Here is a 14,749-nt window from a genome sequence, read left to right on the forward strand (position 1 = left end):
CTTAAAATGGCACATTATTATTTTAAATGTATAGCATATAGCACTAAATAAAACAAGTAACACATCCAGAATACACACATCTTTAACCCAAACATCTTTAAACCATTTATCTAGCGATCGAATAAATATAAAAGTTAACTGTACTCATTTTTGTGCCTCGTGTCTCTCATTAATAAAGCATCCTGAAATATAAAGCAAATGTGGAATTCCAACAGGAAAAAAACTAAAATATATGAAAAGGATCAGAAACCCTGCAAAATAAATCTAAAGTGGAATTCCAACACAGCTTTCACAAGTAAACACATACATTTAAAAATAAATACACAAAATGATAATAATAATAATAATAATAATAATAATAATAATAATAATAATAATAATAATAATGTGAGGTTGCGAAATGTGTTTAGTTTCCTTCCTTTCCCCCCTGGCAAAGCTTTATGTGCCATTTTATCAGTTTGATCTTTGTCACTCATACACGCACACATTTAATGTACATATGGTTGTGGTTTGTGTTTCACATTTCATTTGGAAGCCCAGCAGTGCTGAGAAGCTTTGGGAAAAGACATTTAGGACTTTATCAATGTGGCTGCCTTTCTCACAGCACCAATGCCGCCGATCTTCCTCCTTTCTCCTGCTAGAGGTCTGGGGCACTGCATCTGTCCCCAATCATTAACTTGCGCTTAGTATTAAAGGCATTCTATCTTGACTCAAGAACCAGTTGCATAAAGCAAATTCAAATTCTCCTTAGTTTTCCTGTTTCTTGAGGCTAAAGGGTCTTTTAAGTGGTACTTTTAGACAAAGGGAGAATTTAACCTTAAGGATTATACTTGCATTTAATCCATGGCCACAGGTGAGAAAGCCATGGATTTCAGAACTCAAAGGGTTAATAGCACCATTCAAAATCATGCTACAGTATCTACTGCTCTGCTGCAACCATTTCAAGAGATTACCTCAGGCACCATTGGCAAAAATTTACAGCTATGGCCAAAAGTTTTGTATCGCCCTATAGAATTAACACATTTTGCTTCATAAAGTCAAATGAAACCTGCTGAATAATGTTATGTTAACATATTGAAATACACACCACTTTGTAGTTTCCCATATTCTTAAAAGGGTGACTAATGCAAATAATATATAACCATTTCAATAGAAAACATGTTAACTAAAACTCATATACTATCATATAAAAACAATTAAAACAAATGAACATTGAATGTATTGGACCTCTCTTCCGTCGCGCTTTGTGTGTGTGACGTCCTGTCGCTGACTCGCTCTATAGTCACACACAGTATTCTATTGAGCGCATGTCCCGTTCCTATATTATGTAGCCATTGTTTTGTTATGGCCGCCCTTTGTTGGTTTAAAGGCTTAGGCACACAAAAATGCTTTTTCTTACTGTTTTTCCTTTTGTTATTTTTGCACGCGAATGCTTTGCATGTGGGTGGCTGTCAATGATATGACATAACAGCGGCGTCAGAAAGGTTCCAATATGGCAGCAGCCTGCATTTCCAGCTGACCCAGAAAGCTGACAAAAAAAAAATTAAATACTGGCCAAACGCTTGACTTAACAAAATTGCCGCAGCGAGACTCATTTGATATGTATACAGAGCATTTAGACAGAATTGTTATTTTGAGTACTGTTCCCCATGAACAAAAAAAATGACAAATTGAAAAATGTCACATTTCGAAATCTAACATGAAACACTGCACTTCTATTAGGGCTTCCGGTAGACTTTTGCGATATCCTTTTGTAGTTTATTTGACTACAACAAAGTATCTAAATTAAGTTCATAAAAGTTTTTGACTTCAATCCTAAAACTTTTGGCCATAGCTGTAAGTAGCCAAAAAAAAAAACACTGATGCCTGGACTTAGATCTTAATTTTGAAACTTTAAAAAGAAAGATACTGAAGTATTTCATATGTAGGTACCTCCCTCTTTAGTACATCCCTAGTGTAATGGAAATGAAACCGCTGTAAGAGAAGCATTAAAGGGAAATTAATTCTGAACAGGGACCCAAGTGGTACTGTAGCAAAACTGTTCAAGATGTTCAGTGTAACTGGCCATTCCATACACCACTAACAATTTAAATAAAGAAAAAATACAAAAAACATGAGTGAATGTATGCTAATTCCTGTTGCCTGGCAACAAACCCCGGTTCTACTAAAGAAACCATAAAACACAAAATACCACATTTTAGATAAAATATTAGCACAGCCCTATTCAACAAATATGATTCTTATACAGTACAGTATCAGACAGTCATAGGAATATCTGACCAGCAAAATCATCACACCATTTTACAAATGAAAATCTACAGCTAAATCAAAGATCAACAGTAATATCTCTGTCAGCATAACGGTAAGGTACTGAACATACAAATTATACAAAAAAAAGAAAAAAGTAATTTAAAGATATTTCAACTTGTGTTGGGTTATCGGTATCCATGCTTATTCTACTTTTAGAATGCGTACAGACATCAGAAATGCTGTCTCTAGAATTTTAATAAGGCACAAGTGCATTCATAAAAATCAAAGAGCAGCAGACGATAAAGTATTTTATCAGAATAATAACTTTGACTTGTACTTCAAATTAAACACATGTTGACAAGTCTACATGCAAGGACTTTGTGGCCACCTAAATTACTTTAAGGGCTTTCTATGTATTATAAAGAAATACTGTATGCTTCTGCAACACCAGGTGCCTTTTATTACAGTATAGGGTTATTGTTTGGAGTGGGGGAGAAGTTGCAATTTAAGAGACCATTATTATAATTCATGTTTTTCATAACACAATGGTTTCTGATTAAATGACCATTCGAGCTTATCATGAATCATATAAGAAGCTCATCAGGACCATACACATTGTATTGCGACCTGCATTTCAGGATATCAGTGCATCGTTACACTCCTAGATCCCACCCAGTTCAGATAAGACATTTGTCCAGAGTACTAATCTATGTGATAAAAAAAAAAAAAAAAAAAAAACCTTTGGGAAAAAAAATAGATACAGCTGTTTATGCCTTATTATGAAAATGACGTTTAGTTTCTACAGCAGTTGTCACTGCACATTTCATTATGATTGCATGTTCAAATGTACTACATATTTCAAATACAGCAACAGGTCAACCCAGGGTGTTACTTTTTGCACTTTCTGCTCACAGTACCTTTGTATCTTTGCTGTATATAGCTGACTTCATATAACTTAACATGGAACTTATGCAAGTTATGCTAAAAGTGGATTTGGTATTTTAATGTTTTTTTTTTTTTGATACAATACTGTCTCACTTTCACATATTTTGCTCTTTCACTTCCACTTTCAGCTATACCTCAGCCTCCATCCTTGAAGAGATCACAACACTCTTTTTGAAACACACCAGGCTTAGGAATTTGGAGTTGTTGTAAAACCAAAAACAATTCAGATACTGTAGTAGTGTAATATATAGGCCTATTCTACAACCTTAGGACATTCTTTTCAACTTAAAAATTTTGATTGTCTTAAAAACTTAAAATTGCTATGCCTTTTTCATCTTTTGGCCTGTACTGAAATAAAAAGTGAAAGGAAGTGAGATTTCTATTGTGTTACGTTTGTGAATTATAGCAATTTAGGTATTTCTCAGTTTTTACTAAGCCTTCATTTTATAACTTGCATTCCATATTTTATAGCAGCCCATTCCTAACAAAGACATGGATTCTAGCAGACAGAAAGTGGAATGATTGCATTCTAGAAGTCGGTAAGAGCATGTAACTCTGTAGATAGACACTTCTATACTTATCCCATGTGGGGGGAATAAAACAATAAAGTGAATCTACCAGATTTGCAGCCATCTACTGTAGGCAACTAAAAACACAGTTTTATTACAAAACCAAAACACTGCATATTAACATTTAAGTCTGTTGTTATGTTACATAAAAAAAGGAAGCTGAACTAGTCATAGTTCCAATTTTAACCACTGTGCCAAGGCCAAAAGATTTAAAAAAATCACAACTCACATCAGACAAAAACAGGATCTTTTCTGGAAAGAGGCACTCAAAGCACAAAAGGTTCTACTCAATGAATTACAAAAAAATACTTTTTAGGGTCTGTATGAAACCGAAACCCTGTAACAGAATTTCCCTGGAGGACAGACCTCAGCTTCCCCTGACTTGGTTTATCCCGGCCCTTTGCCCATCACTGGGGACCCATCACCATGGTGGCCCATTAATACCAACACCTGCTAAGAGAGGTGGGACTGGAGCAGCTGCAAAACCATCCAAAGCTGCTTCCTGTCAATGCCTGCTCAATGCCTGTTTAAACAGAGAGCACACCCTGGTCGAGTCCAGTGTGTCTGCTTTTCCACCCACCTGGAGGGCAATCAACCTTCACTGATGAAGGTGAATAAATTCCTGAATAATAATGCCCCTGGAGTTCCAAACCCAGAGTCCCAGGCTAAATCAAGGCTATCTTGTAGAGGTCCCCTGATCTGTATTCTTAAGGATCACAGGCCAGTAGAAAAGTAGCAACATTGCCGCCAGTGCCAGCAGACAATCAGCATAATGTATCTTTTTTTTCTGGCTGCCACTCTAGAGAGTGGAGTGCCATTTCCTCACAACACCACCAGCAGTGTCTTCAATAGCTACCCTGACTGGTTTTCAAAGCCTAACAACAAACCAGACCTGGGTTTCCTATAAATCAGGAATGATAGATTACTGTCATAAAACCTTTGTTTTTTTTTTTATTTACAGAGAATGGACTCTCATAAAGTAGTGCAGTAGAAACACTAGAAACTCAATTTAAGAAAATGCTACAGTAGCAGGAGGTAAAATACTGTAGTGTTCCTAATGGTCAAAGCTCCCAAAAAGCTTACAGTAATATGGAAATATGTAATCTTGAACTGACATCTGAGCTGCCTTCTCTGAATCTTCAAGAGCAATACTGAAAGTACCAAGGGTCATTTTGATTTGATTGTACAGATACTGAAAAAAAGTTGATTAGAAGCACTAAATGATTAAGCCCTCCCTCTTAAAATCCCCTTTATAAAGCACCTGCCACCATTAAGAACTGCACAAGAAGCTGGGTTAAGAATAGACATACTGTATACAGTAGGATAAAAACCAAAAGATACTGACTATTGAAAGATCTGGCTATTAATGTGGACCTGAATACATAACATACCATCAAGGTGAATTGAATTCAAACAGCTTTGGATCTAAATACTGCCACCATTCAAATTATTAAAATAGAGCCACTTTGAAGAAAAAGAAAAAGACTAGTGACCACCTCACTACACTAATTGAATGGCAGGGCATGAATTTATACAGCAATGGAAATAAGAACTCCATTGCATAGCAGTTTGATCCATTCCTGGTTTTACTATGAGTTTAATAAGACATGCCCGAGCCTGTCAGCTATACACTGTGGAGAATCAAACAGGTAGCAAAATCTGGAATGGGTGAAACTGCTATGCAATAGGGGTCTTATTTCCATCCTTATTATACAAGTTAACTGCAAGGTTTAACAATAAAAATATTTGCAGTAAAAAACACCTTGATTTAGATATAGGTCGGAGAGTACAAGGTAATGTCTCAAACTGTTTCACACAGTTTAGAGGACTTTACCTTTAACTGAACATGGTCCACTGCTTTCTAGTCTAAATATTTCTTTGAAAGTTATATTAAGGTTAGTTCTTTGCTCTGCACAGTATCTACCAAACAAATTCAAGGAGCAGTGTGCAGAGTAATAAACATGCACGTTTTCAAATTCTAAAATGTACATTTGGTTTTGGCTTTGACAGATATTCTGGTGGTGATACATGTATATACAAAACACTTATTTTCGGGAAGAAATTTGTATTTTTTTTTTAATTTCCAAGTTTACAAACTGAGAAGATTATTGTGCAAGCTCAATCTTCAAGTCAGAAGTCTTGATTTAACTGTATACAAGTGCTCCCCCTTTATAACGTTGTAATGGGTCGCCTCACTGTATTTAGTTTAACAAAAGTTAGTATCACAAGATTCAATTTATGGTCCACATTAGAGAAACATAATTATTTAACTCCAGAAAGAGAAAAATAAGGAGACCTGGCATTTTACTGTATATCTTGAACTCTGGAACACATCTTTGTAAAGGAGACAAGTACAGTATGCAGTGTAGACAGTATGTTAACATTCAGCAATCCTGCACTGTACAGAAATGGAACTTCTCCATTCAAAAGGAAAATAAGCTAGTATTTTTCCTTTTTACTGAAGGAGTTCCAACGTCATATAATATTAAAATATGTTGTGCTGTGGGGCTCCTGAGTGGCGCATCCGGGGGGCCGCACAATTGGTCCAGTGCCGCCTGGATTGGGGAGGGCTTAGGTCGGCCAGGGTGTCCTCGGCTCACCCCACACCAGCGACCCCTGTAGACCAGCCGGGCACCTGCAAGCCGCCCAGAGCTGCATGGTCCTCCGACGCTGTAGCTCTGAGGTAGCTGCATGGCGGGACTGCAGAATGAAAAGAAGCGGACTGCTGAGTTTGTCTTTGTCTCTTGAGTCAACGCGGGGGTTGCGATGGTGAGCCAGGCTTAAAATTTGTTATTTCAAATTGGGGAGAAAACTGGGTAAAAAAATTAAAAATAAAAGCTTGCTGTGTCAGAAGCTTGGCTCATCCATGCGAACTTGGCTCATGTGACTTATTTCCTACATACAGTAGTAGATCCCCTTTTTTAACTGCACCTGGGACATGGAAAAAAGAACACATAAATGTAAGTTTGGATAAAGACGGTCTTTGGCTATTGGACTCTTTCCAGTTCCAGATCCACTTCAGATAAGTGGTACGAGGTTAACGAGGTTCAACTGGAATACCAGGAGGGAGAAGAATTTAATGCAGTTCATATTAAAACTGCCAGTTCACTGGCTATCCACTGTGACTACATCCAAACATTTATGGGCCAGCACTTAAAAGCTCACATAGGGATAGTTAATTTATCTTCCTTTGGGAGAGGTGAACATAATTCATATGTACGCAGTGATCCAATGCAAGTCTACCAGTTAAGAATTTATATAATTCCTTTTACAGTTTCTGGATTTCCTACTAAAAGAGGTTGTAGTTAAAACATACTAGGGGGTTTCAACAACATTTTATGTTGGAAGAGGATGGCAACACAGGTCATTTTAGTTTTTGTTTTTTAAAAAAAATTATAATAAAACAAAATATATATTTTTTAAAAATAGAACGAAAAAATCAGTAAAATCACTGAGTATTGCTGCTTGGGTTTCATTGGAAAACAATGAATTACTCAAGAGCTGCACCAATTAAAAACACTGTTTAAAAACAAATAAATAGCAGGAGTTCAAGATTTACATGAATGCCAAACTATGCAGTGATTAAAAAAAAAAAAAAAAAAAAAAAAATGAAACGTCATCTTTGACAGAAACTGAAACTTGCCCGAGGCTTCTGTACATCTGATTGAAATTCGCAGCATCACAAGGACCGACTGGATAAACACGAGAACCGAGCGTCTTATTGGAGTAGATAAATACAAATATCAGACAACTGAGTGTTAACTGAGATACCAGTAACAAGAAATCTCAAATTAATATATACATTAAAACGGAGCAATAGGGCAAAGTACATTTCATACTAACATGTGCTTTGGAGAAAGACTTGCATGGTTAGGCGATAACGCAAAAAAAACAAAAGCCAGCTGTAATAAATGTAACCAGAACCCAAAAAGAGTACACCTCATTACCTTGCAACATTTTAATATGATAAGGGAACCAACTGCAGTAAAATGCAGGTCTAAAGCGCTTCATACAGTTACTTACAGCATGAAAAACATTCACCAACCATAACACCCACAGCAGTCGCTGTGCTGTGCAGCCAGCACGAAAATTAATTGAAATTCCTGTCATGGTTTGAAAACATCCTGTCTATTGAAACCACAAAGCAACACTTAAACACCACTTAAATCAGTGCAGAAAAGCTTTCAGGGACCACACGATTCCACACCTCATTAATAAACAGATACAGCGATTAGTGGACTGCCACATACTTTAAACAGTATTATTCAGCGCTATCTGATAATATCTTTCAAATTGGCCAAGTGGTAAATTAGCCATTTTATAGATGTTATATATATATATATATATATATATATATATATATATATATATATATATATATATATATATATATATTTACATTACATGGTTTCACTGGTACTATAATTCGATTAGCATTGCGTGTCCCGTCAGGTATACGCGTTAAATTATTTTTGCTGTTGTTTTTATTCATGTTCCACATAAGTTAACATATTACTAATAAATAAATAACCATTGTGATGCCTAAAAACCATGCATCTGTGTCCATCTTTAGAAACCTAAGCAACAACACTGCAAATAACGTTCCCGATAGTTGTATTTTATTAAAAATGTACATACACATGCGACGTCTTGCAGATCGGAATTGTGACAACTGCTAACAGACCAACATCTTTCCACACTAAGAGTTAGCGGAGTGATTTGTTAGTAGTTCTACTTGTTCTCGTAGATTTTGCTTTCCTTTTGAAATTCATAGACCTTCCCTTCACTTTCTTGTTTTAATAACCTCATCCACACACACATACACAAACCCGAGTAACAATAAATGCTATACATTAACAGAACTAATTCACAGAGACATGCAAATACAAAATTTATCATTGCAGGTTAATAGTAAATACAGTCCAGGAAATCTTCAGAGACCACGTTTATTTCACAACGTTAAACCCTGAGAGAAAGGGTGTGTGACTGTAGTAGTACTGTCTGCACCATGCCATAAAACCGTGAGTTAGACTATGAAGATGATTCAAATCGATTCCTAAAAGTGGCAAACTAATAAATAAAGTAACAATGCCTGACCACAAATGTACTCTGCAGTGTATGGGTGTAAAAATAATCAAATGGCAGACAGACTGACATATGCCTGGTGTCATTTGAATACTACACATGCACAAATCAGAACCTCAATACAAATGATTATTTCACAGTGTTACTTTAACCACCGTATTCACCTGAAAAATACTACTAATACTAACACTAATAACAACAACAACAACAACAACAACAACAACAACAACAATAATAATAATAATAATAATAATAATAATAATAAATAATAATAATAGCCGGTCGGTACTTACCTCGCAACACAGCTTGGGGACGAGCGGTCTATCTCCCAGGTAGCGAACAGGTTCATAGGAACCGGGACTGGACCCGAGCACCCTGAACCAGAACCTCCACCTCCGGCTCCGGCTCCAGCTCCAACTGCTGTTCCTGCTCCTGCTCCTGGTGCCGCTGGTGTAACCGCCAATCCCGATAAGACGCCACCGCCACTGCCATGGTTCAAGACGGCTGCACGAACCCCACCTCTTTCCACAGCTGCCGCCATCATCACCTCTCCTTGGGTAGCAGCTGAAGCTGGCTTGACTGTCTGGCGCTGGTGCTCTCTCGCTCTCGATCACTCACAGACCTCCCTCGTTCTCGTTCTGTCAGTCCTCCCTGACTGAAAATTACAGAGCAGAGACAGCCGAAAGCAGCCCAGGGGCGGGGCATGCGAGGAGCGAGATCGAGGGAAAAATGGGGCCCACTAGAGGCAGTATGTGAAGAAAGGTTTCTACCACAGTTGCCAAGTCCGCTTATAATAAGCCGGATTGGGCTTGTTTTTTTTTGAGTCGCGTTTGGAATTTGAGAGTCGTGTGTTTGAATTTGCATAAACACCCATACTCAAACGTGGATTGGTTTACGGTAGTGTGAAGAACGATGTTGCAGAGAGATTACAATAAGTAATGGCATCACAGGTAGTAGGACAATACTGTTTAAGATATCTTGTCAGTTACTGACATTCCCGTACAGTTTAACCACATTGTAATACGTAAGAGATTGCCTTCCAAAAGTGCCCAAGTAAACATTGGAGAAACGCAGTATCCTATAATATAGTAGCCTAAGTTTACTGTTTATTTTTTGTTTACTATTATCTCAGATAACCAATATATAACACAGGGAAAAGGTCGAATAAGAAAGAAGGGTCTTGAAATCTGATGTTTTAAGCAAAGGGACCTAATCCACTGGTGACAATTGAATACATAGCCACAGAACATTATATTGCTTGTTAAGCAATAGACTACATTAGACTATGTGACCTGAAAGATCCATTTATGGTGACAGGTGTGTCTCATCTATTGTTTATTTGCATTGGGAGTGGAAACTGGTATACCTATTGAGTACTTAGGAGGGATCCATGTTAACAAACAGGAAACCACATAATTGAAGTCTGTTAGCAAATAAGACAACATACTGTACAATAGAAAAAAAAACACACACAGATTTTCCATTTTATTACTCACAGTTGCCACATTTGGTAGAGGGGGTAGGAATTACGGTTGCATATGGCTCTCTGACGTCTATTTGGGAAGCTGATTTGTTGTGACTCACAGGGTGTGCAGGTCTGTGCAGATACAGTTCTAAAAACACTCGCCTACTCTTTCCTATTTCTCATTTCTCCTAGTGGATGTGACGGAATACATCAGTAAGAAAAACCTCATAGAAAAAAAATTCACTAGAAGAATACAGTAGTAAAGATAACTGTGATATTTCAAACTTATACCAAGTGTTCTTTAAGCACTGTTAACTACCCTTGCCCCTTTTTTGCGGTCGTTACTACCACTGCTTTAAGGACTGCGTGGTAAGTGGTTTGCAGACGCCCAGCCTCTGCCAATCCCACTGGCTCAACATCAGCCTTGTCATTTCTTTTATAACTGAATGCACACATATGAGAATGTAAAGCTGGTCACTATGATGAACTAGTGGTTTTATGTCAATGAGTTTTCATGGTGTCCTTTTCAGTTACAATGTCAGAAGTAGGCCTGTGTGATGGATTTTAATAGTTTCGGATAATATATTGTGGCAAACCAGGGTAAGCTTTGCCTCACCTCAGGACCTTTCACACCGTCCCAGTGTAAATGAACACTAGACCACAGATAGTTGAAAAAAACAGGGCAGTGCTTTATTCATGAAAACACAAAACAAACAATACAAAAGCCTAGCTCCTTCTAGGAGTCTTAACTAAATTTTAACAAGTTCTTAAACTATAACCAAACGGCTAAGCCGTTTAGCGGTAACCAATATCCAGTATTACAATGTCTTATGTTAGGTCTGTCTGTCTGTCTGTCTGTCTGTCTGTCTGTCTGTCAGGTCTCTCTCCATTGTGTAGGTAAAACCTATATATCTTCTCGTACAACTGAGTCTGGCTCTTTTGTGCAGAGGTTGAGATGCTTGCTTGGAGAGTGTGTGGTTGCCAGTTCACGCTCAGCCTCTGCCCAGTTACACTTACATATAAATGTATATTTAAAATCTCTGCCAGCTTTTCAAAATGCAGCAGTAAATTCCCAGCAGGTACCCATTGTCAGCATTATAAAGTTATAATGCTTTCCTAAGTCAAAGCAGAACAAAAAGTGGTCCCAGATTTTAACCTTGCCAAAAAAAAAAACCATAATGGAACAGATGGCAGTTATAAAAACATATGATAAGTATAGGATTTTTTTTCATATCTAAATAAGGCTTTCATATGGGCATGTATTTTGTATGATTCTCTATTGTTGTTTCTGGTAATTATATCCCATGCTTAATTAATATTCCAGCAAAAAGTGCTTTTGGAAAAAAAACTTCTTGTGGCTTATTGTGTGGAAGTGAGCTAGGGAATCATATTAGTGCTGCACAGGCTTTAATGGATCAAGGCTAATAACCGGTTAATATGTAACACCAATATGTAACATCCTTTATGTTTTGGTGAGCTTTACTTTATTTTTTTGTAACTGTGTCTAGTTCAATTCTAAGGTTGTTTAATGCATGTATGTTGTCATTGTTTACTGTTGAAAATGGGGAATGGGATAAAAAAAAAAAACTGGTAATGATCTACATTAAGTGTCACTGAACTGCATTGCAGTTCCACTGGAATTGCAGTTGTGGTAACATATTACTAATTCAATTGTGCATATATCATTGTGCATATGTTCAGTTCAGTAACAGAAGACACTAGCAACTGTCAACAATTTTCATTCTGTAATCAAGCATGTTTTGTAATCAAACATGCATTGCAACTAAACAACCATATCTGTAAATACAGCTTTGTTACAGTGTAATTACAATAAAGTTAGGGACACTTAATGAGAGATGTTACCAAATGAAAGGATACAGTACCTGATGGTTGTTTCTTGTTAGTTTTATTTCGCTCTGAAGATTTTATCTTTACACAATAGTTCTCGCAATGCTCTGCAAAGACTTGTGACAATTTCGTCACCTTAATACCTAACCCAAGCAGCAATTGCTGCATGTTCTACTGCTTTCATTAACTAAAAGGAAATCCAGTATGAAAAGCTATAATCAAGGTCCTGTGTTTCTTGCTGTGCGTTTTGTTAGCGCTATAGAGGAAATATTCCTCAGCTCTGGCCCTGCTCCAGGGCTAATTTGTTTTGCTTCTGACAAATGCTGATAGAAACAGCACAGTGGAATTAGACACAGCCATCAACACCTCCAGGAAAACCTGTCTGTTTGCTTATAGGGAAACCTTATACATGCCACCAAACTGTATAGGGTCTATTTAAAGAGCAACTGTATGGCTATGAAATGTCAATTATCTTAACTAATGTATTATTTTTGTTGTTCGTAGTCATGTTCAAATTTCAGTTTCTTTCATCTCATCCTGGTGACTGTTTAAAAGTTAAAACACCCTGTGTACTCTCAAAGTGTCTATTGGTATACCAGAGTGTAACCGTTAACATGTCCCTCTGCAACACTCTTTTGAAGATGAAAGCCAGAATATGCCAGAGTGCTGTTCCGGTACTAAACTAGGTTGTGATACATCTCCCGCACATCTGTCTGATTTAGTCAGTAGTCCTACTGATGCAATGAAAAGAGCATTAGGAACTTCTTCTATTGTGAACTACTTCTTTAAGAAGGCTAAAAATGCTGACAAAGTCGACAGCAACAGTGCACCAACTACGACTGAGGAGCCAAACACAAAGTAAGCCACTGACCCACTGATATGTAAAGTAAAGCATTCTGACAAGATGGAGAAAGACCCTTTGTGGAAATACTTGCAGAAATGATATGTGTTACTGGGAGATTAGCGTACAAATAAGGACTACACCACTGCTTGATATTAAAAGTATTAATCCCAAGATATGGATAACAAGCATAGTCACAGTCCAGCCTTGGACTGTATAGTATTATATGTTTTATGTGATTCTTTGTGGCAGGCAACTGATCTGGATTATTTAGAAAGTTAGTCGTCCAAGGTCAACCTGTGGGAGAGGGTTGTTGTAGTTATGACATCATGACCAAGGAGATATTCTGTTAGGCCTCTGCTATAATCCTGCAATGGCTAGAATAATGCCATTAATATCAGACATACCGATTGCATTACAAGATTTGTAATTTGTTGTTGTACAGCTTGAGCAATAATGATTTTGATAATTACCATTTACGTAGGTTGACATTTGTGGAAAATGTAAAAAAAGAATGTAATAAATAAAATGAGCGTGACATTGAAGGGTTAAACATCTCATACAATCTCATACTGCTGTGTCTGTGCTGAAGAAGTACAGCAGATTACAAAGTCCTCTCTCTGTGGCTCACGTGGAAAGGATTGGGATCGGGAGTGCGTGTATGTGTCAGGATGTGAGTGGTGCTGTAATAATAAAATGTCCCCAAAGAAAGTATATTTACAAAAAGGTCCTGCCTTATTCCAGCAATTGTATCGGTATTAAATGGTGGGTTTGCAGTCCCAAACAAAAAGGTTCCCAAAATAATACAACAACAATAATCACAGTCCATGATGCACGGGTTGAGGTGGTGTGCAGTGTAGATAATCAGCGTGCTGGAACAGGTTGAGGTGCTGTGCAGTGTAGATAATCAGCGTGCTGGAACAGGTTGAGGTGGTGTGGCAGTGTAGATGATCAGAGTGCTGGAACAGGTTGAGGTGGTGTGGCAGTGTAGATGCTCAGAGTGCTGGAACAGGTTGTGGTGGTGTGGCAGTGTAGATGCTCAGGGTGCTGGATCAGGTTGAGATGGTGTGCAGTGTAGATGATCAGAGTGCTGCTACAGGTTGAGGTGGTGTGCAATCTGCATGATCAGAGTGCTGGATCAGGTTGAGGTGCTGTGCAGTGTAGATAATCAGCGTGCTGGAACAGGTTGAGGTGGTGTGGCAGTGTAGATAATCAGAGTGCTGGATCGGGTTGAGGTGGTGTGGCAGTGTAGATAATCAGAGTGCTGGATCGGGTTGAGGTGGTGTGGCAGTGTAGATAATCAGCGTGCTGGAACAGGTTGAGGTGGTGTGGCAGTGTAGATAATCAGAGTGCTGGATCAGGTTGAGGTGGTGTGGCAGTGTAGATAATCAGCGTGCTGGAACAGGTTGAGGTGGTGTGGCAGTGTAGATAATCAGAGTGCTGGAACAGGTTGAGGTGGTGTGGCAGTGTAGATGATCAGAGTGCTGGAACAGGTTGAGGTGGTGTGGCAGTGTAGATGATCAGAGTGCTGGAACAGGTTGAGGTGGTGTGGCAGTGTAGATGCTCAGGGTGCTGGAACAGGTTGAGGTGGTGTGCAGTGTAGATGATCAGAGTGCTGCTACAGGTTGAGGTGGTGTGCAATCTGCATGATCAGAGTGCTGGATCAGGTTGAGGTGGTGTGGCAGTGTAGATGCTCAGAGTGCTGGATCAGGTTGAGGTGGTGTGGCAGTGTAGATGCTCAGAGTG

The 14,749-nt window shown here is 38.2% G+C and overlaps 1 protein-coding gene across 1 annotated transcript in view; it reads right to left on the reverse strand.

The window, feature by feature from the left end:
* Positions 1–9,514, reverse strand: part of LOC121315700 (phosphofurin acidic cluster sorting protein 2-like) — a 90,986-nt gene extending 81,472 nt beyond the window's left edge. Inside the window, exon 1 of the mRNA XM_041250029.1 lies at positions 9,143–9,514. Coding sequence (XP_041105963.1) covers positions 9,143–9,393 — 251 coding nt within the window. The 5' untranslated portion in view covers positions 9,394–9,514. The remainder of the gene's footprint in view (positions 1–9,142) is intronic.
* Positions 9,515–14,749: the final 5,235 nt, after the last annotated feature.

The sequence above is a fragment of the Polyodon spathula genome, chromosome 5 (genome assembly GCF_017654505.1).
Source record: "Polyodon spathula isolate WHYD16114869_AA chromosome 5, ASM1765450v1, whole genome shotgun sequence".
NCBI classification, from domain to species: domain Eukaryota; kingdom Metazoa; phylum Chordata; class Actinopteri; order Acipenseriformes; family Polyodontidae; genus Polyodon; species Polyodon spathula.